This window comes from Falco cherrug, chromosome 10 (assembly GCF_023634085.1).
Source record: "Falco cherrug isolate bFalChe1 chromosome 10, bFalChe1.pri, whole genome shotgun sequence".
Taxonomy (NCBI): domain Eukaryota; kingdom Metazoa; phylum Chordata; class Aves; order Falconiformes; family Falconidae; genus Falco; species Falco cherrug.
Window position 1 is genome coordinate 6,231,664 of NC_073706.1, and position 24,557 is coordinate 6,256,220.

At 54.0% G+C, this 24,557-nt stretch overlaps 1 protein-coding gene across 2 annotated transcripts; it reads right to left on the reverse strand.

The window, feature by feature from the left end:
• Window positions 1–722: 722 nt before the first annotated feature.
• R3HDML (R3H domain containing like) lies at window positions 723–6,186 on the reverse strand. 2 transcript variants are annotated; one of them, XM_055723076.1, is made up of 5 exons: window positions 6,032–6,186; window positions 5,074–5,433; window positions 3,607–3,725; window positions 2,940–3,072; window positions 723–1,816 (listed from the first exon to the last, which is right to left on the reverse strand). In XM_055723076.1, exons 2-5 carry the CDS (start codon window positions 5,332–5,334, stop codon window positions 1,697–1,699), a joined length of 633 nt encoding a protein of 210 aa, XP_055579051.1. In that variant the 5' UTR covers window positions 5,335–5,433; window positions 6,032–6,186; the 3' UTR covers window positions 723–1,696. The 2 variants fall into 2 exon arrangements, with proteins under 2 accessions (XP_055579051.1, XP_055579052.1); XM_055723077.1 differs by lacking the exon at window positions 6,032–6,186 and having other exon boundaries at window positions 723–1,597; window positions 1,701–1,816; window positions 5,074–5,695.
• Window positions 6,187–24,557: the final 18,371 nt, after the last annotated feature.

Sequence of the window (24,557 nt, forward strand, 5' to 3'; positions counted from 1 at the left end):
CTGAGCACGGGGCCAGCGCGTAGGGCATTTACAGCTCCTCCGCTTCTCCTTCTGCTCCCCAAGTCAGGGGGACTTGCAGCCCTCACAGACATCTCTGCTCCCTCTCCCTCGGGGACCACCGCGCCGAGGAGGAGCCCCAGAGACCTCATGGTGCCAGGACACGCAGCTGTGGTCCCCAGCCTCCCCGCGGGGCTGCGGCAGCCCCTGTGCCGATGCTGGCTCTGTGGCAGGAGCAGCCCCTGCTCCCAGGGGACTGCACTGAGACAAGCAGTTGCTTGAGAAGAGCTGTTGCTGAGATGACACCAAATATGTGGGGAACCCAGAGCTGGAGCTGAAAAAGTGATCGGCCGGCAGCACAGGGCCTCCCACATCTTTCATACGTCTCGGGAAGGGGCTGGAGGAGGCACCGAGTGGTCCCTGCCGGTCCTGGGACCTCACAGCACCCCGGCTATGGAAACCCTGCAGCCCCAGGGGGACAACACCAGGCACATCTGCACCCTTGGATGAAAAAGCACATCCCAAGGGAGCATGCAGCGGGGTGGGGGCAAGCGGGGAGGAGGCTGCCGGGACGCAGTGAGCTGCAGCACAGGAATCCGTGGCTGGGGGCTCAGAGCCAGGGCCTGGGAATTGGGGAACCCCTGAGTTTGCTGAGTGCCAAGAGGTCCTGGAGAGGGAGGGGGTGTGGATGACGGGGTACTCAGTGGCGCTGGGGGTGAGGCAGGGCAGTGGGGTGGTGTGGGGCAGCCTGGGTGGGACAGGGAGCTTGTGGCCCTTCAGCGTCATTGTCACCCGGTGTCCCAGCAGTGCTGGCTTCTCCCACACGATGGAGCAAAGCGCCTGAGCATCTCCCGGGGCCGTGGGCCGTGACCCCACCAAGGGCTTCTGCACCCCTTTGCTGTTTACCCCCCAAACCAGAGCAAAGGCGCCGGCTCAGCGTTACCCCAAGGCTCCAGGCTGCAAGTAAGGGAGGACCCACACGAGCACAGGGTCTCCAGGCTGCTTTATTGGGGGGCTCAGAGCTGGGAGCCCCGTTGCTGAAGGGGCTGCGATGCAGTGGGGGCACGCTCAGGGCTCCTCACTTCTCCAGCCGCTTGCCACGAGGGGAACATCTCTGTATTTGCTTACAACAGCCTCTGCTTAGCACAGGTGGGAGGCAGTGGGGAACACCTCCCCCCCCCGGCCTGCGGAGCAGGGACCACGCCAGCCAACCTAGCTCCCTCCATGCACCCCCAAACCATCCCTATTTTGGGAAAGAGGGACTTGAACTGTCCCTATTTCCCCCAACGTGGGAAGCAGCCAGACAACACGGGCGCTGCCAGAGAGGTGTGTTAAAAAAGCAGTTTCCTACGCGGCACTAGGGATGAAGCAGGTTGGACATCTGGGCTGTGTGGGGGGGGTCAGTGTTATAAATAATTCTCATTCACCCCAACCCCATTCCCAGGGGCAACTCGTGGGGCTGCAGCCCTAGAACCAGCTGACTTGGTTGGATTTGAGTCCGGTGAAGCACATGTTGTTGGAGCAGCCCCCGCCGTAGGTAGGGGGGCAGGCTGAGCACGGTCGCCCCACCTTGTACGGCGCTTCTCCCAGCCAGTTGCCCCTAAAAAGAGAGGAGGGCATCACCTCTGAGCGCCACCGCCTCACTGCCGGCACCAGAGTGAGGGGGGAGGACGGCACAGGGGGGCTTCCCTCCACGCACTTACTTGATGGCGTAGTTGCAGACGAGGAGGATGGCATGCCGCCACGTGCTGCCCCACACCCGCACATTGGTGCAGGTGCTGAGGGCGCAGCCCAGGCGGCTGGAGGATGCCCACACCATCTGTGCCGGGACAGAGAACAGGCACTGTCGGCAGCCGCCCATCCAGGCACCCCACAGATAATCACCCCGGGAACCTCAGCGCAGGGCTCCATCCCACCAGGAGATTGCATCCCACCTGCCTGAATGTCTTGTGTTGGATGCTGTGCCCATCGCGGGCAGTGCTTTGTCACCAGAGGGTGATTTTTGCTGTCCCTCTTCTGCCTGCAGCCTGTGCTGCCCTGCAAGGAGCTGCTTTGCCAAGCTCACTTCAATGAGCAACAGAGTTTGGGTCACTTCTCTGATTTACCCAGGTTAGTTCCCAAACCTCACCCTGAATCATGGCCAGCAGCTTACCTTGCACACAGGGAGGTCAAACAGCCAGAAGCTCACCCTAAAGACTCTCTAGGCTGAATTTCTTCCTTAAAAAATGTATCTTGCATATTTGCAACCCAGAGCATCTCTGAGCATCCCCACGGATGAGCCACACGGGGATGCAGATGCAAAGGTTGGAGCCATGCAGAGGAGGTAGTTAGGGGTTGGCACAGCTTCACCTCTGGGCAGGGGAGCAGAGGGAGGTTTTCCACCTTGTGCTGGCCAAGCTGCCGGTGGATGTGCCAGGGGATGAAGGTGCCGCATTCCTGGGGAGCCGGACACGGCTGGGCTCTATAAAGCTGCTCCATCACAGAGGAGAGGATTCATGCTCGGTAAAAGCAAAAAATGGTGGGGGTTTTTCTTCACCCACTTTGAGGAACCAGTGAGGTAATGAGGAGAAAAAGGCCAAAGCACAGGAAAAAAATTTAAAAAATTAAAACCTCCAGGCTGACTGCACTTAGCGGGCTGGGAGCCCTGGGACCTCCATGCAGGCAGCCTGATTCCCACGAGGTCCCAGGGTGGGAGGGCATTGCTGCCAGCTGCCTGCACCCCTCCGGTAGGCACGCTGCCTGCTGCCAGCCCTGCTGCCTGATGCGAAGCAAGCAGCTGCCAGAATTCCATCCTGCATCCCAACTGCTGCTGGGAGAAGGGCTGCGGGCTGCACTGGGTGCTGCAGCAGCCCAAGGTGCTGTGAGCTGCCTCCTGTTTGCAGCTGGGTCCCAGGGGGCTGCGGGGGGCTGCTGGGGGGCGGGGGGAGGGCTGTGGTGCTCACCTGCGTGTAGTGGCTGCAGACAGAGCCGCTACATTTGGAGGGGCAGCGGGGGTTGCACTCGCGGGGCTGGGGGAAGGAGTAGTGCTGCTTCTCCTGGTGCCACGATTTCACCATGTCCATGACGGAGTGGTACCTGCAGAAGGTGCTGCATGTGAGGTGGACCTCCTCCACCTCAGAGGTCATGGGCGAAGGAGAGGAGTGGGAGGAAGGCTCCATGATGAGGGAATGGGGGAGAGAAGCTGGTTGGAGCGAGGGCCCATCAGGACCAAGCGCTCCTGGGGAGAATGGGCAATGACATCCTTGTGCCAAGTTCACTTGTACCCAAGGCCAGAAGACCTGGCCCTCGCTGGAGGCCCCTGAGCGCTCAGCCTTGTGGTGCCAATCTGGGACCCACATTGTCCTGGTCCATGTGCCAGGCGGAGGGGATTAATGCCATGCTCCCCATATGAACAGCGGACACCTCTGGTTTCCTGTATTTACCCTTCTGCAAGAGCTGGACTCTCCTTCTCCACCCCAGGGGGCTTGATGTGCCTCTTGGTTGCATCTCAGTCCTTTGCAGCCAGCTCAGAGCCTCTGCTCCTCGACTGAGGGGCTGCTGCTGCTCCTCCTCCAGCATCGTGGGGTGCAGGGGGTTTCCAGGAGTCTGCTCTGCCCATGGGGCACTCACCTGCCCGAGTGGATGGAGAGGTTCTGCCCCACATATTTCATCATCTGGGGGGGGCCGTGGTCCCACAGGCAGCGTGCAGCCCATGCCTCCGCTGCCCTGGCCAGCCGCTCGTCCCACACCTGGCCAGGAGGAAAGGAAAAGAGCAGGCAGGGATTTTGGCTGCCCAGAGGAGGAAGGAGGAGGAGAAACCACCCCCTTGTGCTCAGGGGGCTTTCTGAGCAACCATGAGTGTCCAAAAAACATGACTCACATGTGAGGCTGGAAAAAGCCCAGGGAAAGCATGGCAGCGTGTCCAGGAGCGATGATGAATCACCGCAGCTGCCCACCATGGCTCTTGGGCACATTGGGTGCCCACTGCCCAGGCGGAGCACGGATGCCCTGAAGCAGCACGAGCCCTGCGTGTGTGATTCCCTCCGGGAATGAGCTCCTTCTGCAGCAGGTGGGGGTGAAACCCCACAGCCCCCTGCTGCTGCTGCAGCTCACAGCCATCCCCTGCCCTCCACCACAGCCCTGGCCGCAGACTGACCGGTGAGGACAGCTGGTTCCTTCATGCATTATTTAAAGGTTTCTCACCCATCCTGAACCACTTTGGGGAGATGTCTGGAAAAGTTATTTTGGAAGGCAGGAATTTAGGCCAAGCAAGAAGCAGCACAGGATGCTCCCAGGCATGTCCGACCTGCTCTGGTACCCACCAAGCTGGGCTGCTGTGTGCTTCTCCCAAACTGGCATCCAGGGACCACCCAGCCACTCCAGGTCGGAGCTTTGGTCCCCTGCCTGGGAGCAGAGCAGCATGTGGCACCTCCTGCCCCAAGGGTCCCACTCTGTGCTGGCTGGCAATCTTGGTGGCCCTTGGTGCCTCCCCTCCCCTTTTCTCCTCCCTTTAGGGGTGGGTTAGGAGCTCCACACAGGGTGGAAACAACGTGGGGAATGCTTTGCCCCGGGGTAGCCCTCGTCTGGAGGAGATGCCTGACCCAGTGAGGCTGGGCAGCCCCTCTCTGACCCACTCCCACGTTTCTTCTCCCAGGGGCTGGCATCCCTGGCCCCCCTCCCAAGAAACCCTGTTGCTTGGGATGGGGCCGTCCCTCACTGCTGGGTTCAGGGAGCGGCTCCCACCCGGCCTTTGGGTCGGGACCTGAGTTTTTCATGCTTGTAGCCACCTCCCTTCCCCTAATGCTACCTCTGCAGCTCGGCTGGGTGGAGCCTGCCATCCCACAGCCAGCAAGCTCCCAGATGTCCCAGGCACGGGACCATGGGTCCTAAATCTGCCCCCTGGGTTGAAACACCACCCTGTTGGTACCCCATCCCTCCTGCACAGAGGCTGCATGGGTCTGCCCTGCACCAGCGATGCGAAGCATCCCCCAGGACAGACGTTCAGCCGCGAATCTGGGGCAGCACCCCATCCCCATCTCCCCACCGCAGCAGCCAAGAGCTGTGGACCCACAAGTGCCCTGCCGGAGCCCGACTCACCATATACTCCATGTTGGCGGCAGGGGGGGAAACCTGTGCCCGCACTTGGTTGTGGTAGTCCAGAATCATGCTCATGTCACGGGGGGAGAGGTATCTCTTCCGACGGCTCCGGGGGACCCCCACACCCCACAGCAGGCCCGCGGCTCGGCCCCCGGGGGGGGACAGGAGCTCGGTAGCGTTGGGCAGCAGGAAGGAGCTGGACTGCTGTGTCATCCAGAAGCCCAAGGCAGTGAGGTACAGGTGCAAGTGGAGCACGGGCATGCTAGTCCGGCTGGCGGGATCGGCCAGCGGCTTTCCGCTCCTGCACCGAGTGAAGCAAGGACAAGGCGGGTCACTGGTCCCTGCTGCTGGCGTGTGGATCTAGGAGAGAAAAACAACACAGGCATCACTCAGGTTTGCAAACACCACTTCCCAAAATAAGATGAAAAAAGATTTTCCTTTTTTTCCTTTGCAAAATAATTTTTTAAAAAATTAATCCCTTTGATAACCTCTTTTACAACAGCAAATTCCCAGGAGTGGCAGGGAGATGTCTGAGGAATTGGTTTTCTAATTGTTTCTTTTTTAAAAAAATAAATTAAAAAAAAGAGTACAAAATCTCCTCCATTTTTTCACTTACGGCACATACCTGCCAGGCAGGGGCTAATTAGAAACATGCTGAGATGTTCGCTGCAGCCGCCTGCCCTGTAACTTCCCAGGCGTTTGGTGTAAATCCCCAGCACAAATGGAAATCTCATACAGATAAAGAAGTGCACAGCAAGATTTAAAAGCATCAGCCAGAAATCCTAACGACTCTATCACGGGGAAAGAAAAATAAAACCATTGGAAAAGCAGAATAACTTTTTTTTAAATAAAAAGGAAAATGCCGGAATATGTCCTCGTCTCTCAGCTGATGCACCTCCTAGCATCCCTGCCAGCCGTTCCCCGGAGCAGCGGGGAGGATGTTCCCCCGACTACGTACCTGGAGGACTGAGCCAAGAGCAGCCCAGCGCGGCGGCGGTTGCAGCAGCCGGTGGGATTGACCTTCGCAAACAACCTGCTGGGGCAGATGTGGGGGAGAGGTTTAGCCTAGCCCCGCCGGGCAGCCCGCTGCGGCATCTGACGCAGAAGTTGCATCTTAACTCTTCCCCTGGGGAATGTCCTGAAGTTCGGAAGGAGCCCTGCTAGGAGATTTATAGGCTGCTGGATGCATCCGCGCACACAGGCGTGCGCGCAGCACACTGACCCTGCACGGTGCTGGCGGGGGGATGCGAGCAGAGCCCGGCTCACTCCTCCAGCGGGCACAGGAGCTGCTCATCGGCTGCTGGCTGGGGGTTTTATAAGCTACCTACAGGGAGAGATTCCCAGAGTCGTCTCTCCCCTGTTCATCCCTCCCCAGGGTCTTGCTGGGAACTGTGGATAGGGAAGCGAATCCAGGTCAGCAAGGGGGATGGAGGGGGTTTTGCTCCAGCAAGGCAGCGGCGGGGCTGGCACTCGCCAGGACCCCAGGGTCACCCTGCCTTGGTGCGAGCTGAGCAGATGGCAGAGATGTCCCTTTCTGGGGGTGGCTGGGAGGGGACCTGGCGACCACACGTGTCCCTGGGCCAGCAGCTCTCCCCGTTACAAATGAAACCACTTGCCAGGCTGGGCACTGCTGCTGATGGGTTCCCCAAGGACTAGGGCTTGCTGCAGCCCACGGGGGCTCTGCCTGCATCCCACTGCTGACCTGGGCTGATGATGCCCAGCCAGGGTCATCTCAGGGGAAAACAGCCATTCCTTTGCAGGCTGTGCTCCTCTGGGCAGCCCAACTGTTGTCCAGGTGTCTGTCCCCAGGGAGGGGAAGTGGCTGCAGAAGTCTGAAAGCCGTACACAATCCTGCAGCATCAAGAGTGTTTCCCTACAACATCCCAAGCAGCCACAATGCCTGGGGCCAGCTGAATTAATGTAGGTCACAAAAATGCAAGCCTGGTAGGCTTGAGGGGCTGCTTGCAATGCCTGTCACATCTCTTCCTCCCACCACGCCGGGAGCCAGCGTGAGCAGCCACTTGTGAGCTGTAGCACGGCTTGCTGCCATCATCCCCCCACGCCACGGTGCCCCCGGCTTGCCCCATGCCTTGCCAGGCCAGGGTTCACCAGGGCACAGGCAGGTTTGGGGCCAGGGTTTGGCTCTTTGATTGCATGAAGGGGGGAGCACCAAGGCCAACATCCCTCTCCTGAGCTGGCTGGAGGCATGGAGACAGGCACAGAGCTGGGAGAAGAGCATGCCTGGAGAAAAACTGGTGCTCAGGCAGGGAGACAAGAAGGCTGCTGGGATGGTGCGGGGAGAAGGCAGTCCCACAGCAGCAGCCCATCTCTGCTTCTCATCCTCACTGGTTTGACTGGGATGAGGACTGAGGATCCTGGACATGCATCTCCTGCCCCATGCCAGGGCTGTTGGCACACCCCAGCTGCACCCAGCTGCCTCAGTGACCCGCCATGCAACAGAAGCCAACCAGGAGCTTGGGGAGGAGCAGACCCGAGCGTGGAGTGGGAATAACGCCCAGGTGCTGAGCTGATGTGCTATATCAGTGCAGGCTCACCCTGCTGCGAGCCTCTGCCGAAATAGTCCCCCGTGTATATTTTTCCTGGCATCCGCTCTCCTGTAAAACAACTCAAGATGCTGCAGGCCCCGGGGAGCAGCTGGAGACATGTGCCAGAGGGTTATTTCCATCCACTCCCACCCAGCAGGTGGGATGATGCTTGTACCAGCGAGGAGACAGGGAAACTGCTGCTGAGGCATCTGTGGCCCCACTGTGGTGCTGCAGGAGGGAACCCCTCAGTGCAGAGAGCAGCAGCACCCCGTAAACCAGCAGGGCTAGGCACACTGCTGGGGGCTGTGTCGTGCTGCGTGTGTCAGTGCTGGGCATGCCGGGGTGGCAGGGTGGCTCCCAGAGCCCACCAGCTTTCCAGGCTGCCTGTTGTAGGGGGTCTTACCAGCTCAGCTTCGCCTTCCCAGCACCAGACCACCCCAAAACACCAGCCGTTTCTCTGCAGGTGGCAGGCAAAGCACCATCCCCAGTTTACCAGCCCCACTGACACCTCTGTGGTCACATATGTGGAGGCAAGTGCCAGCTCCAGGGGCCAGTGGCACAGCAGCCCTTTGCACGGCACCGGGATGGTCCCTCTGCTCAGCCCCAGCTATCAAGTCTCTCATTAGTAAGGCTGGTAAAGGCAATTTCATTCCCAGCAGATTAGTAAGGCAGATGGGGACACACAGCAGCGATCGCAACTGGGCAGACTGGGGGACATGGTCTGGGCACACTGGGAGGAGCAGCTGCTGCCAAGTACACCAAGGTAGGGAGGGCACTGGGGCTGTGTTATAGAAAGGGATTTTTTTTAAATGATTTTTTTCTTTCACAAAAGAGAGAGCTCTGAGCAGCGAATGTTCATCCAGCACCATGAACTGCAAGGCTTTGCATGTGGGAATTTTGAGGGGAGGGGGGGATGTTTCCCTGAGACCCGGGGAGAACAAACCCACCGCAGCTCCCGCTGCCACGCAGCAGCCCAGCCGCACCGAGCCTCTGCGCGGAGACAGGGCAAGGGTTTTGTCTTGGGTGCAGATTGAAAGCACTGCTTAATCAGCACTCCACGAGACAATCCAAATTCCAGGAACTGGAAGGGGTTTGTGTCCCTGCCAGGCGTAATATCCTGCAGCCCAGACTGGCCCGGCTGCCAAAGCACACGGTATCTGCAGCGAGGACCTCGCTGGGAGCCAAGAAGCACACGCATTCAGCTGGATACAGCAGCAGCGCTGGCAAATTCTCCTTTTAATAAGCATCAGGAGGGGAAAAAAAAGAGATAAATCACTGGGTTTACAGCACTGTCTTGGCAGAGATGCCCAACGATGCTTTTAAGACCAACAGACACAGCAGCTTGCTCCAGAATAAGCCATAATGGGACTTGCAGGATTTCTCTGCCGTGGTTGTTTGTCCTGTCTGTTGGCTTCAGGCATCACCCATCACCCATGTACCGAGGTGGGAGATGGTGACAAGCCCACATAGGACTGAGCAGGGCTTTGCCCTACGCTGAGGACAGCATCTGCTGTGGTCCCTGAACGCTCCTACGCCTGGAGGATGTTGACGTGGCTTTCTGTAGCAGGGCCCTTCTCTTGCTGGGGTAAAATAAAACAAAACCAAAGCCCTGTTTGAACAAAACTGTTTTCCCAGCGAATGCACAAACCCTGTTGCTCTAGTAAAATATTCCCCTGCCATGAACGGGCAGAAAGGCTCATTTTCCAGCTGAAAGCTGTTCCTTTCCCCCCATCCTGCCCCAATCACCACCAACAACTCCAGCTACCCCAGTGCCCACCCTGGCAGAAAAGGAAAGTGGGGCTTTTGACAGCTTTTTGCATTTCTAGAGCTCTGTAGATGTTCAACACATCTGGAGCTTAGTTCCTCCTCATGCATCATGAAAAGAGATCTTCCTTCTGACTGAGATTGATCTCCGTGTCTTGTGACATGAGAAAACGCAGGCTGAACTCCTGTACACTTATTTGTGATCTCCCTGGAGTGAAAGACCCCATTGAGCTGTAACCCAGCTGAGATCAGCCCAGAAGTCTGAGGACCTCCGAGTCACCCTTCTTGCTAATTATGGCCACATGCTTGTAAATGTTGAATCCCTTTCTGAACCAAGCTGAGTCTTAGAGGAAGAGATGCACAAGAGTCGAATCTCTCACTGAAGAGATGACCTCCCAGGCTGCGGGAACGGGGAAATTAATTCCCATCTGCCAGTAGATCTGTGCCCTTCTTGGCCAGAACACGGGGACACCATGTTGGGATGGACCTTACCGAAGCATTCAGCCTTCCTTCGTCAAAATTAAAGAAGTTAGGTAGCTATCAACCCCCTTCTCCCTGGTATGTCAGATATCACGGGAACAGGGCAAATTTCTCAACAGGAATTTCACAATTTTAATAAGAAGTAGTTAAAAGAGTGAATTTTGATCATCTGAATTTTTCCTGCCATTTGCTGTTAAAACCTGGGACAGAGCAAGAAGCCAAGGTGCAATGCACCTTCACCTCACTTTCCCTCGCCGCACCCACCAGGCCATGTCTGCACCCAGGAATCTGCTTTCCCTGTGCCACTGCAGTGCAGTCACACCAGGAAGGAGGGAAAATTGAGCATGGGCTCCTAAGATCACCAGTAAGTGAGAGGGTCTTGCTACTTTGGTTTTCAGGTCTACCAGAGAGGTCCCTCGCTCCTGTTGCATGTGCTGACAGGATGGGCTCGGTGATGGGCACGGCACAGGGCAAACCACGTAGTGGTATAGTTTGTACCTATAGCTACGTGCACTGGGGCTCTGGGTGGTGGGAGAGAAGGGCAAACCCTCCGGCTGGAGGCTTGCATCTCCTCCAGCTGGTAGCTGTGCCACAAATTGCAACGCTCCGGGCTTTACAGGAATCTTTGGAGCAAACCTCAAGTAAGATAGCCCATGTGCACTTGCCAGAGCTTGCGGGACTGTTTACGAAGGGTTCAGCTAATTGATTTCTACTGGATTTTTTCCTGACCCCAGGCCCACGCCGAATCCTCCTCTTGGAGCCTGCCTCCTAACCCACTTGGGCAGCGACCGTGTCTCCTGGGCAGCATTTCTGCTGTTTGGGGCCAGCTGGCAGCAGCGGCACAGCCCAGACTGCAGCACCAGCCCCTCGCAGGGGAACATTTCACCTCTGCCAGGGCTGTGACTGCAGGCGGGACGGGGGCAGCGCTTGGGCCAGCCAGGGGCACAGCTCGTGCTGGGGCACCACGTGTGTGACCCTGAACACGCAGCCACGGCAGCAGGGACCACAGCGGAGAGATCAGCAGGATGGGTTGGAGACGGCCAAGTCTTCTCCAGCCTTTATCTCACCTACTCAAGGCTTCACGGCCTGCCTATGGCAGCACGCTGACATGTGGCTTTTAAAGCCTAGCCCAGACTCTGGGGTTTAGAGCATTTCCATAAATAAACATGAGATGCCTCACTACTCCCTCCCGCGCTCTCTGATCACAAAGACATTGAACCCTCTCTGATTTGTAGGCCTGTTTGCAATCCACGGATGTTGCTGTAAAACCCATTCACGGGATTGTTCCTATGCCACAGGCAGGCCGGTCCATCAACAGGGACAGTTGGTTTTGTTCTCCACAGCGGAGCCCATGGTCCCAGAGCTTTTCATACGATGATGCCTAGCGCCTGCCTCCGCTTCAGGTGCCACGTCCTCTCACAGCCCACCACTTCCACTTGCATATTTGCTAGAACGTGAGAAAAACTTAAAAAAAAAAAGGTGAAAAAATCCCCTTTCCCATTTTATATATAGTGATGCTGTGGGCAGCCAGCAGTCGGGAGTGTGGGCACAGCCTGCACGTGTGGGTCCGACCACCCGGGCTGGTCTCGGCGAGGTGGCACATAGCAGCCTGGCTACTGACCCCCTCTCCAAAGGCCACCTGGGCACTGCCCCAGCTCTGCGAGCTGCCGTTTGCTCCTTTTACTGCTGCAACTGGCCAGGCCCTGGCAAGGACCTGATCCTGGGAGCCATCAGCACCAACGGTGGCTGAAAATACAGCAGGGCTAATGCTTTTGTGGCACAAAGTAAAACCAGCTTGTTCTGGGGGTATTAACTAAGATGTCCATTAAGGTACGTGGGATTCTACGTGATCTCCTTGGACAATAGGTGGGTGTCAGACCCCCCCTCCCCCCCCAGCCCCTGTGGCACTGTTGGAGCTGTGGTCCCCACCAGCAGCCCGCGACTGCCGGTGAGGAAGCTGTGAAGGCCACCGGCTCCAGCCAGCACCAAGATATAATTGGAGCCTTTGAAAGGCGAGAAATTTTTCCGCCAGCTCTAGAAATAAATGTCTCTGAAGTTGAGCACTGTGGACAGTAGTTCCTCGCAAAGGTGTTTTTTACAGTAACTGAGCTAAATTTAGAAATCCACTTAATAACATGGAAGCTTCTCTCAGCACAATTCGGAAGATAGTTAATTTGCTGTTTGCTAACGATTTATTTTTTAGCCAGGTGCTGCAGGTGCGTGATGGCCTGGCTGCACTCTGCCGAGGTGAGAAGAATGTAACAGGTCAATGGAAAAAGGGACCATCACACCATGAGTCCACGGAGACCAAGATAGACCCAAGCCTGGGAGCCAACCATCAGCTGTGACCTGCTCGCCAGCCGCACCCAGGCTGGGCACCGGGACCCCCTGCCCCACAGCAGTGCTGTGCCCACCACCCCCAGCCCCACGGCACACCCACAGCTTGCCCACCCCCAGCTCTGCCCACACACACACACGGGCCAGAGTCCACAGCCCCAGGAACGTGATGATGGAGGGGGAGGTCTTTTACTGTGCTTATCACCTGCTCTCTGCAAGGTCAGCTTTCAGGCTCAGAGGTGGAAAACCCATCGGTCTCACCCTGGGGTCCCGGTGGGAGTTCCTCCTCCCATGGGGCAAAACCACCCTGCATGAAAGGCATCATCTGGGGCGAGCTGAGATCATTTCTCTCCTCAGCACCCGACACAGTAAGCGCTACCTGTGTAATGCCTGGGAACGCTGCAGCTCCAGCAACGGGCTGGATCAGCTGCTGGTCAGGGGCTAGTGGATCACAGCTCCAAAAGCCCAGACCCAGCGAAGTGAAGTCAGGACACCCTGGCAGCCTCACCGTGTAATTTTCTTGCTCGGACGGGTGTGTGCCGCAGCTTGACTGCAGCCCCTGTGTATTCACTCCATTCCCTCTTTTTTTCCAAGCCCAAATTTAAGATAGAAACTGAGCACCTGGCGTGGGTTCACAGGCGGGTTTTTCATGGCTGCACAGGGAGGTCTTGTTCCCGTTGCTTCTCTGCTCGGGGGTGGCCCCGCTGCTCATGTGCCTGGGCCCCCACTGTGGCACCAGCAAACGCCCTCCAACCATCCCCACCAGCGCACCGGTCACTGTCTCCAGCTGCAAAATGTTTTTGCTGGTGTTTGTTTGGCCTGGATTAAACAACAGTGGGGCTAAGAGATGCTGCTTTGCCTCCCCGGCTCTGAAGGAAGAGGGGGACATTTGCAGTGGTTTATCAGGCTTTGGGATGTTCGGATGGGGTCTCCTGAAGCTGTTAGCTCACCCCAGGGTCTGTCTGGGCCATGTCCAGCAGGCAGGAGGTTGTGGCTCTGGTGGGTAGTGATCACCTGGAATGCTTTAAAAGCAGACTCTGGTGAGTGCAGGAAGGTGGTGCAGAAGGAAAGATGCAGCACAGGAGCTCTCAGGGGCGTTTGGAGGAGATGGAGGGGCTTTGGGCAGGAAAGATGTGCCCATACAGGCTCAGGGTGAATTAATACCTCTTCACAAGGCTGAGAAACAGCAGCAGTTCAGCTCTGCTGCGGCTCCCCGAGGAGGCCAGCGGTTCTGAAGCAGAGTGAGCACCTGATGGGTGAGATGGGGGTGTAATCCCAAAGCTTTTGGTTTCCTGAGTGACACTGGGAAAACCACTTTCTGTACATATTTCTCCATCTGTACCATCACACTGATCACATCTACCAGAGGGCTTTGAGGGCTGCCAGCAACCGGCCCAGCATCAGAGCTGGTCCTGCCCTTCCAGGTGAGCAGGGCAGGACTACGCAGGATTTCTGCAACATCTGCCTGATTCTGGCATTGAAACTGAAAGAAACCTCAATTATTTTTTCTCACTTTTAAGATCTCTTGCTGTACCTGCACACCTTGGGTGATCCTGGCTCCTGCCTGCAGAACGTGAGCAGCTTGATGGACACTTTGTATCTTTACCCCTCCGCTCTCCCGTAAAGATTCGTTGTGAATCTTTGCCAAGAAATCTCCCTTTTCGCATGGGACTTCCAAGCTTTCCCACAACCAGATGGCTGGATCCAAGCCACCAGATTTCTGTCTGCCTGGACATGAAATCTGTTAGGTTCAACTGTGGAGGCTCAGATGTTTGCAAGAACCATTTTACTCAAAGCTGGACAAAGGCTGGAAAAGCAGAAAATGAGAATCTTGGGATGTGCTTTTCTGCTTCATTTCCTTAGCCCTCACCCAAGAAAGACCGCACTGCCCTGCACGCAGAGATCCTGCAGCCCCTGCTCTGGCACACCAGGCAGGGGTTGAAGAGCCCGTAGACACGCCATCCCTGCTGCCTTCTGCCAGACCTACCGAGGCGTCATCTGCTCCTCCTCTGTCTTGGATTCCATCTTCATTACAACAAAATGTTCATGTTGGGGGCCTGCATGCACTTGACTGTCCAAAAAGCAACCTCCTGCTTTTTGGATTGCTACCCCGAGGCTGAGCCAGGAGCCAAGCATGTATGTGAGGTATAAAGGAATGGAAATCAAGAGCTCTGACTCCAAAAGCATTTGCCAGGTGATATAAGGAAAGGAGCTCCCTGGGCTCAGGCTCAGACTGTGCCAGACACTGCAAAAAGGAGCTGAAGTCCCTGAACTCACTTAGACACCCCATCTGCCATAAGTGATAAGTTTTGTTGCTCCAAGACATTAAAAGCCTGTGAGGAACTGTGCAGCTGGAGGTCCTGGCCAGACATGTTGTGTCAGTGTCACAGCATCCCTGTGGAGCCGCTTTGTGCTGCAGAAGCTGGGAGAGGGTTGGGCTGGGAGGTGGACATGGCCGTGGTTTTGGGGTGCAGAAGCTCAGCAAGAAGAGCCAAAGGTGGTGAGGAGCGCACCCACACCTCCTTCCCATGCTGGGCTGTCCCGCAGGGTTTTGAAGTGGAAAAAAAAGCAGCAAACAGCGCAGCATCGTTATAGATGACCTGTGCCTAGAGAAAAAGAAAAGAACCCATGCTGGCAGAGCAGAGGCCATGTCAAATCTTCCTTGGCTTTCAAGTGAAAGAGACCATCTTCTGCCATCTGTCCCTTGCCCACGACCTGGTGCCAGTGTCAGTGTTTGCTGGCTGCTCTGGGCGTTAAGGCAGTTTGTGTTGTTTCACGTTGGGATGTATTTCTCTGCCTGCTGAGGTCACTGGCCACAGCGGCCACAGCAAGGCTTACTTGCAGATCCTGCCCTGCACGAGCTTAATATCAACAAGAAGCCCAAGAATTCCCTTAAGCTGTGGGCTAACGGGCCCAGCAGTGAATTATTCCTTCCCAAAGAGCTTGAAGCGTGGCTGTAAACCCCAGAGAGCTTTCCTCTGCCCACCAGCCCAGCCACGGCAGGACGCGTGGCACTGGCTGCCTCAGGAGTGCCACCAGCGGATCCCTGCTGCTGGGGGGGGACGACTGCTGGCGGGGGGAGCCATCCCGGGGGGCTCCCACCACGAAAGGCTCTCGTGCAGGGATGGTCCCCTTGGCTGGCCCTGGTAAGGGGTTGGTGTGTCAGTGCATGGCCTGGGTTCCTCAGCCAGAACACCCGTGGTGGGTGGACACGAGGGTCACCAGTCCCAGCCAGGTATGACTCCCTGATGTACACGTGCTTTGGTCTGCCAGACGTAAGTGAGGGTTTAAAATACACTGGGAAAGAAAACACATATCTAGGAAGATACAGAAGGGAATCAGATCCCGATCAAAGCCTTGGAAGAACCAAAGCCATGACATGCAGTGTAACTGAGCGCACCCAAAATGGGAGCAATTCTCTCCATATCTCTCTGAGCAGGGAGGCACAATTGCCGGGGTCTTTTCTTCCCAAACAAGGGATGTGCTAACATGTGAGTCCCTGAAAACCCTGGAATTTGGACGCCTTGTCTGGTCTGAGGGCGCTCTGAGTGCTGGCAGCTCCACTGAGCCCACCCTCCCAGCACCCACCCTCTGAAGTACAGAGGGAGCTGGATGCTTATCAGCAGCTCTATCCATCACCCAGGCTGTGCCCACACAGTGACAGAGGTCTGATGGTGGCTCGTGCTGACACATCCGTGTTAGTGTGACCTTGCCCATGTGCCAGCAGCAATGGGGAGGAAATGGCAGTGGAGCTGGGCACACACCGGTCCCTGGAACACGCACCCCACAGGGACCTGGGCTTGTGGTGGCTGTTAAGGACTATGGCTGAGGAGGTTTGTGCTGCCCCACTCTCCCCACTGCTGCCAGCGAGATTTAACTAGCTGCGCAGGCAGGCGTGGTACAATCCAGCCTTCATCTTGCTAACAGATGTGCTGGTGCCAGCTCCCGCAGGAGCACCTGGCAGGTCGGAGGGAGGTGCTCAGTGAAGGAACGGACAGAGCCCATCTGCCCCGCGGCTGGTGCCTTGCAGGACAGCAAACACTGAGCTCACCGAGGCAGCTGTTGCCTTTGGCTCGTCCCTCTCCCTGCTCCACTTCCCCAGCAGAGACGGAGCGCGGTTTTACCCCGGCATCCCATCTGCTGCCCATGTGTTGCTGCCAAAGGGAGCCCGCTGGAGCAGTCTGCACCCAGCTTTCCCTGCCTCGACACCAGGGTAGGCGAGAGCCGTGCAGGAGCATTGTGCCCCAGGCACTGGGAGAGGGGCACCCCTGCAGCCTCCACCAGCATCTTCCCAGCACGTGTCCCAGAGCCAAGGGGAAAGACACCCTCAAGGGCTACACACAGTGCCCAGCTGGACCCCGTTCCAGCCCCAGCGCTTCCTTTTGTGTTTGTCAACATCCAGCTGCCCGCTCCTGGCTGAGAGAAAGGGAGGGTGGCATTAGCCCAGGGGACATGTCCGAGCAGGGGAATGCTGGGTCAGGTTTGGGCAGGGGGGTGAGGAATGAGCCTGGCCTCATCCTTCTCATCTTGTGTTCAGCTGTTTGTAGTTTTTCCCTTCCCTTTTTCTTATTTAAGCTGGCATTTTCATGCTGTGCTGATGACAGGGGAAGCCTGGCAGCGCTGGAGGGTGGTTTGGTGGCTGGGGCTAACTGCTGGGTGTCACATCTCCCCCTCCACCGGCTGCTGCCGTACAGATGCCACAGGCAGAATGGACCAGCAGAGCCCTCTTTCCAAAACCAACACCTTGAACCCCTGTAAGTGGGTTAGGGGATGTCAGAAACTAGAACTTGATAAATTCATGGAGGTGTTATATGATGGTATGCCTTCTGGCATGGGTGGCTCACAACATCCACCATTAAACCTGCGACAGCAGGCGGGAGATCCAGTGTGCTGTCAGGCTCTGTGCACAGCTGATGCCTATCTGGAGTAACTGGGATGAATGAAGGGGTTATAAAGCTACAGTAGCAGTGCTGGGAGTAGGACTGGTCTTCTCCCCAGACAAGAAAAGAACTTTCCTCTCTGCCTGCTGCAGTGATGGAAAGGATGAGATGTCTCTATGAGTTCACGGACCATGCTAAGGGGAAAACCTCCAGACCTCCTTGCCGCGGTGTTTTGTTTCTACCCGCCTCCCGAAGTGGTTCAGTAAATCAACAAGGCTCCCCTCTGTGCCTGCCGAAACCCCTACATCTGCCTTGCACAGATGACCGTTGAGGTGATGAGGAGGGTTAATTGACTCTGACAAATATTTGCCTGTTTCTCTGGGTTTACAGAAACCTTGCTCCAGCCCCAGCTTTGAAGTGGAGTTCAAAGCCCCAGCAATGCCAATGTCTCGGGGGGAGCGAGCCCTCATCAGTGCGCAAAAATGCTGCTCTACAAAGGGAACCCCGTTTCCCCATCCTCCTCCGAGGGCATCCGGCACAGCACTGGCATCTTCCATTGTTTCACAGGGTCCTGCTTGTCTCCCCATGCCAGGGTAAGATCTGCTTTGCCAATTACTTGGAGCCTGCATTAAACAGCCTGAAGAAAGGCCTTTTCCCAGCAAAGTGACAGAATATGCTTCTCATGTTTGGTTTGGTTTTTTTTTTTCCCCTAACCTCTGAATGGTGTCAACAGAGATTGGGCTGAGTTGCACATTTGTGGTGGGATCATATTTTTAAAAAATAGCTTGTTTGAACTGTACAAATAAACACTTGTGAAAAGAATCCTGCTTCTTTAAGTGAAGCTGGTAAATGCTCTGATTTAGTTAAAGCACCTAGGATTTGGCTTTAATTTTATTTTTCACCAAACTTAAAGCTAGAGAGGGGAAAAAATTGTTTATTCTCAGAACAGGTAGAGTCCAGGCAGCAGGAGCACAACCTCCACCACCCCTCCTCCTCAGGCTGTCAGTGACACCCCACTGTGCACTGCTGACCACCCTCCATACCTTCCTTCCCCTTGGTAAGACACAGACTGGGTCGCTGTATTTTGGGAGATGCTCTGCTCTTGGCAGACTGGGATGTGCCTCCTTAGCGAGAGCTAAGAGCAGTCAGTCTGGTCTATTTCATGTCAGGAAACTGGGCCAGACCAAAATGGACCAGTAATGGCCCTGCCAGGCTCTTGTGCCTGACAGTAAAATATCATGAGATGCTTTGGAGAAGGTGCAGAAATTCCCTAGCAAACAATTCAGGATTAATGTGCTGTTTGGAAGCATTTAACCCTAATGGCAGTTGTCCTTCTGCCTGGTGGGACCCACAGGAGCACACAGCAAAGGAAATGCTCCCAAACTCCTGCAGAAGCTGAAGGAAAGAGTCCTGGCTGGGAAAAAGGTGACAAACCAGAGCCCAGGCACCAGTACAGCTCTGGGCTTCTCCTTGAGGCAAATTAATTTCTTCACTGCCCTAACCCCAGGGATGTCTGTCCCGGGTAGGGCTCAGCACACTTCACACTCACATGTCCTCTCACCTCGCTGTCTTTCCGCCCATCTTGTCTTTCAGGTGCCACCCATAGTTGATGACCACAGCAATGAACTCCACAGCCTGGGGCACCCTTGTTTCTTTTGCCAAAGGCCGAGATGTGGGGCAGCCCTGTGGCAAAAGAGCATGGCAAGGTGAGGAGGAGTTGTTGAGCTTGCTGAACACTGGAAATATACAGGTAAAAAAAAAGAGAAAAAGAACAAATAATTCGAAAAAAATTTATTATATTAAACATCCAAGTTAAGACTGTGACAATCCTGAAGGCACTGGCTATTCAGCATACACTTTGAACATCTATTGTAATTATTATTTTTTATCTACAGAGCATTTCTTTAGTCATTATGGTCAGGACAAATTCAAATCTCATTTCCAGGCAACATTACTATAGTTAACCAAGCCAATAAAGCACAGCTTAAATATTATGTATGTATATTTTTCAGTTTTTACACATAATATTTGTAATTATATATTTGACTGAAATAGCCACAGCTCACGTCATATGGCTGGCTGTACCAGTTATCCAGTCAAGAAACCAGGAATATTAACTGTGGTCCCTGAAGCTGATCAACACAGTCACTTCCAAATTTTACACCTGAATATATGACTCTGATTCTTCCCTGCAAACATATGAGCTAAAAATGCACCAGTAGTTTGAAAAGTATGTATTTCCAAATCGAATAAATAAGCACAGACCATTTCCTTCCTGTATTTGTTCAGTACCGATAAACAGTAATTTCTTTGTCTAAAAATTGCAGTATTTTGGTAGAGTAGCTCAAGGGCTGCCCAGCAAAGGCTTTTGTGGAAATTGTCATTATGAGTTTGCATGATGTTTAATCTATGATTGATAATCGTTATAGAAAGGGAATAAATGGAAACAACAAATAACGCTTTTAGTACATGGCTAACAGAAAGGTTAATCAGTCTGGGCAGGAGTTATTGCCCAGTAACTGCGCTGCTCGCTCAGCCTGCAAGGAAAAACCTACCCAGCAGCTACCCCCAAAAGACAACACAGCAAGAATCAAATTAAGTCAAATACACAGGTGTTGGGGGGTGAAGATTTTCTTTGGCGAACATAGAAGGTGTGAATTATATGCTGTGCAAAAAAAGGGAGTATTTCAGCAAGGAGCTGCACACACAGCCACCACAGCTGCTCAAGGAAGTCAGGCAATTATAGATAAACATGACTAATCAAGACCATTTTACACCCAAGCACATGTACGCTTAATCACATGAATTATATATTTTTTTTCACATGTAATCTCATTCCCAGTTCATCTGCTAATAAGCTGTTGATTTGCATTGTGGGAAGAGTGACTATTTTATACCTTTGTGAACTCACTATTTTTAAGCTCTTCAGACCATTATCATAGACCTCTGCAACCTCACAATTCTCTCTGAAAGATATTCAGGAAGGAGGAGACCCTCTCCCATATCTCACTCAGGGTATGGGGATAGAGAAGTTAAGGGATTTGCCTATGGCTGGAGAGGGAGTTTTTCAGAGCCACAAATTAAACCCAGCTCCCTGGAGTCCATGCTCATCACAAGACCATTCTCTCCTGTAAATTAAAACCTGTCATTAGTCTGCTCTGCTGCAATCTGGCTGTGTGGAACAAGAAATGTAAATATTTTGTAGCAGTACGTATTAATTTGTAGGATTAATGAAGTTTGTGCTGCTGAAAACTGAATCGGTCCTTTCTTACGGTTTGCCCCATATCCCAAAATATTTTGATCTTTGGATATAACCACCAAATATGCTGAAAATTCCCTGCAGCTCAGATCATACCCTTCCTATTCATTTGAGGAGAGCTGGAGGAGAAATGTGTGACCTGCAGATGTTTTCATGATGGGTCCAGTGATAGTTCAGTCTGTACAAATTCCCTGGGGTTAATTTCCACATCTTTTTCCAAAATTCTTGGGGTTTCAGGACTGGGAAAGACCTTTCCCATTTATTTGGGCAGCCACACAGGCGGTGTGTTACCATCGTCTCCCTTCTGTCTCTCCACTTAGCATCTCTGCTGTAAATAACGCAGCATCTGCATACAGGAGCAAGACTGAACCTTGGCTCTGCCCAGACCGACGACAAGACCAGGGCTTGTAGGAAGAGCATCCCTCCTCAGCAGAAATGGGCAGCAAAGATCTAGGGCAGTGTGAGGGCAAGGCTGCTATGCCTCTGCTCCTGGCTGCATTTCAAAGGCATCACTGCACAAAAGAAGAAAGCACAGTATTATTTTTTTTTAATTTTTTTAAGCTGACAGTGAACAGAGAAGGCTGGGGAGCTCAAGCACTGAGGTTGACGGACAGTGTCTCAGCAAAGGGCCAGAACTATCTTAAACTCCAAGCTTAAGCCCCTATTAGGCAAAGAAAATACAGCACAAATTATGCTTATGTAGCACCTCTCATGCAAACATCCCAGGACGCTCCACAATCAAACTCAAACACAATCAATCATGGAGATGTGAGCAGTGTTCACCAAAGAAAACAGAGAGCAGGGGAGGCTCGGCATGAATGAGTGGCACAGCTGCCACGAGCACCTGGCTTCTAAAGGGCAGGGCTGGGGGGCTGGCGAAGGCCCCCCGGGCAGGCAGTGATGGGTAAGAAATGCTAGCAGGGTGTGGGAATTGCTGTGAGGCTGGAGGACAAGCCGGAAAAAAAGGAGGTCTCCCAGGTCCAAATGGGCCATTACTAGTGGGGTACCTCAGCCCCACCAAGCATATGGACGCAGGCTGGTGGCTCTGCCAGTCCCACCAGGCAGCGTGCTCAGACAGACACCCACCTGGAGCACACCTTTACCAGCCTGTGAGAACCCACCTTAGCACAAACGTGGGTCAGGAAAGACCCATTGCTTGTGTTTTGTTAAAAAAATTGGGTAGCTTTTCTCTCCTGCTCCTCCAGGCGTCCTTCCTTGGACGCAACAGAGAGCAGTGGACCCAGAAATCTAAAAAACAAACCCCCCAAACCAACAAACAAAACCTCCTGTTTAGCAGAGTCAAGAGGCTTAGTTTGACTGTTTGACCTGAGATGTTAATTCAAGCTTCTTGGACCTGCTCTACAGCAAACCTCCAAACCTTTGCCACTTTATTTGTCAGTGTCAGGAGGCTCCCTGTCCGGGGCACTCACGGTAGCTGAAGGTCCTGCAAGGCTTTGTCAAAGCACTGAAGAAATAAATTCCAGTAACTCATCCTGCAAATGGCTTTAAGGCACAATCAACTTTTCAGTAGCACTCTTGCCACCTTCTAGCATGCCACGTCTTTGAGCGTGTTTAGCAGGAAGAACTAGTGAGTAGGGGTCTCGTGACATGTATGCATGAGGCTGTGACACTACTGCAGCACATTCAGATACAGCATCGTTTTCTCAGCATCGAAGTGACAGCAGATCACAGTGCAGCACCAGGAGCCTGAGCAAAATGCCACTGTTTTACAGAAGGTCTGAATTCTCCACAGCTAATTTTAAGCACCTAGATTAGGTGTACAGTTGCCCTAGGCTCCTGGCAAGGGTTGCTAAGGCTGCCTTTCCACTGACTGTATACCGAGACTGGGGTGACTGTTTCCAGATGAGGTTCCTCAGTTCTGTGGAAGGTATGCATACCACAGTCTCGCATCAGCAAGACAGACTTCTTTGCAAAGTAATTAACAGAATCACCAAAATGAGACAAACTAATTTTCTAAGTGACTTAATTACTTAAAAGAATTAACAATTGACTGAGGACTGTCATTATTCTTGCTCCAATGAATCGTGAAATACCTGATACAACATGAACTCTATGACCAGGAAAGATTTCCTCCAAACCTGCCGCAGTTCAGGAGTAAGGATGCTCTTCCCGGATGTGTTGGATCTTACTTCAAGTCTCTGCTCAGGTGGCTGGGATCCCATTGCCTGTCCAAGTAAGCGCCCTAAGCGTGGGGTGACTGGGCATGCAGGGACAAGGTTTACCAACCACGCTTCAGCTCTGAAAGGTGTTCTACAGCCCCTAATGAATCTCCCGCTGTGTACTTCAGAGGCAAAATGTGGTTTCTCAATGGAAGTGAAACAATGTGTTGAGAACCTTTGTTCAAATTAAACTGGGGGTGGGGGGAACAAACCCCATTTTTTTAAATCAAATAGTCTGGAAGATTTCAGCTTGAATCAGGCGGCGATTTGGTAAGGTTAAGGGAAAAGATGTGAAGAAAGGGAAGGACAGCCACATCTGCTATACCTGACAAATTAGTTTAGTATGGCTTATGCCTGTTCCAACTTGACTGGGTGTCTGTGAGAGCTCTTTGGGAACCTTCTGCAATCCCCCTAGAACACCCTGTTTATGAATAAAAGCTTTTTCTGCAGTTTTAAAAGACCCAAATTGTACTTCTCTGATTCTTTACAAAGGAACAGCAATCGGCTCCTCAGAAGGACTATTGGCCTTGGCTGGGGCACATGGCAGCACATACATGGCCCAAAAGTAGAGATTTACTGTAAATCTGCAGGACACCTGGACCCAGCTGAGCTTTGCTCACTGCACTTGTGAGAATCCACAATTTACAGAGATAATCCTCAGACATTTCAAGCTAGGCTGAAGATAGACACATTTCCAGCCCATGCCATCAACTCCATTCAACTGGAACAGGTGCCAAGCTTATGAAATCCTCCTGCCGTGTGGTAGACACCACAGCATGCTTCATTAGCAGCCAGCCGAGCAGCTCGCCACCTCCAGCTCGCAGGCATTGCAAACAGTCTGGAGATCAGAGACCCAAACCTGGGAAGCAAAGGAGGCAAGGTTTCAAAGGCAGAGGGGGATTTAGGCAGACAATGCTGGACTCTGTAAAACCTGCTCCCAGCCCCTCTTATCCTCACTCGTTTGAGTGAACGCAGCTGTCTGTCTTGTCTAATTCAGGGGTACAAAGCTGGGGCTGGAAGTGCTAGACGTGGCCATGGCAGTCTTATTAAAAACAACATGTAATAAATTGCCAAATGCCATTTACCCTGGATAACCTCCTCAGCTGAAACTCTCCGTATCTACTGGGGCTGCTTTGATGTGTCCTCCCGCTCTTTCAGCCCAGATGTTGCCATAGATTTGCTGACGATGACTGCAAACCGGCTTTGAAACGCGCTCTGGCAAGAAATCCCTTCCCATCCTGTCTCAGATGGGGTCTGCTTTTTTTCCCGCCTCACATTTTTCTTACTGAGGCCATTGGGATGAACAAAGGCTCTTTGTTCATTTAGCCGTTTCTCTGCTTGCCGATGCTTTTTTTTTTTTTAATTTTTTAATAACTAAGTTGAAATGACAGCAGTTCAATAGATGAAATAGTTCTTAAATACCGCAGTGACGGGCAGTGCTTGGGCACCACTTCCAGCCATACACACTGACCGTGGAAGGCCGCAGGAGCCTTACCTGCCCCAGCAATACTTTCTCCCTGTCCCTCAAGCCCCAGGAAAAAAGAAAATTCGACTGAGTGATGACATTGTCAGATTTTCTTTTGAATATTATGGTGAGCCAGCACCTGCTATAGGGTCAGGCCCCTTGCCCTAGGGACGAGGGCAAACGGCCTCAAGCTGCGCCAGGGGAAGGTTGGGAAAAACCTCATGGAAAAGGTGGTCGAGCACTGGGCCAGGCTGGAGGTGTGTACGAGACGTGTGGATGTGGCACCTGGGGACACCGGGCTGGCGGCGGGCAGGGCAGCGCTGCGTTAGCGGCTGGCCTCCATGATCTTCAAGGCCTGTTCCGACCTGAACGAGCCGATAGGGCCCACGAGCCCCTCAGGGCACCTCTTCTGGGCCTGGAAGCAACCCGCCCGCCGGATGGCGGGGGCCAGACATGATCTGTGTTCTCGTTGTGCCAGGGGCAGAGCAGCGAGCCCCCCGGCGCACAGCCCCTCCGCCGCGCCCGCCCGCGGCCCCCTCAGCGCGCCTGCGCACGGCCCTGCAGGGGGCGCCC

Coding starts and splice junctions, on each gene's coding strand:
- R3HDML (XM_055723077.1), bottom strand. CDS start 5,334: ATGCCCGTGCTCCACTTGCACCTGTACCTCACTGCCTTGGGCTTCTGG. Junction 1,817..2,939: donor TCTGCAGCCACTACACGCAG/GTGAGCACCACA, acceptor GTCCCGGCACAG/ATGGTGTGGGCATCCTCCAG. Junction 1,598..1,700: donor GTCTGCAACTACGCCATCAA/GTAAGTGCGTGG, acceptor CTCTCTTTTTAG/GGGCAACTGGCTGGGAGAAG.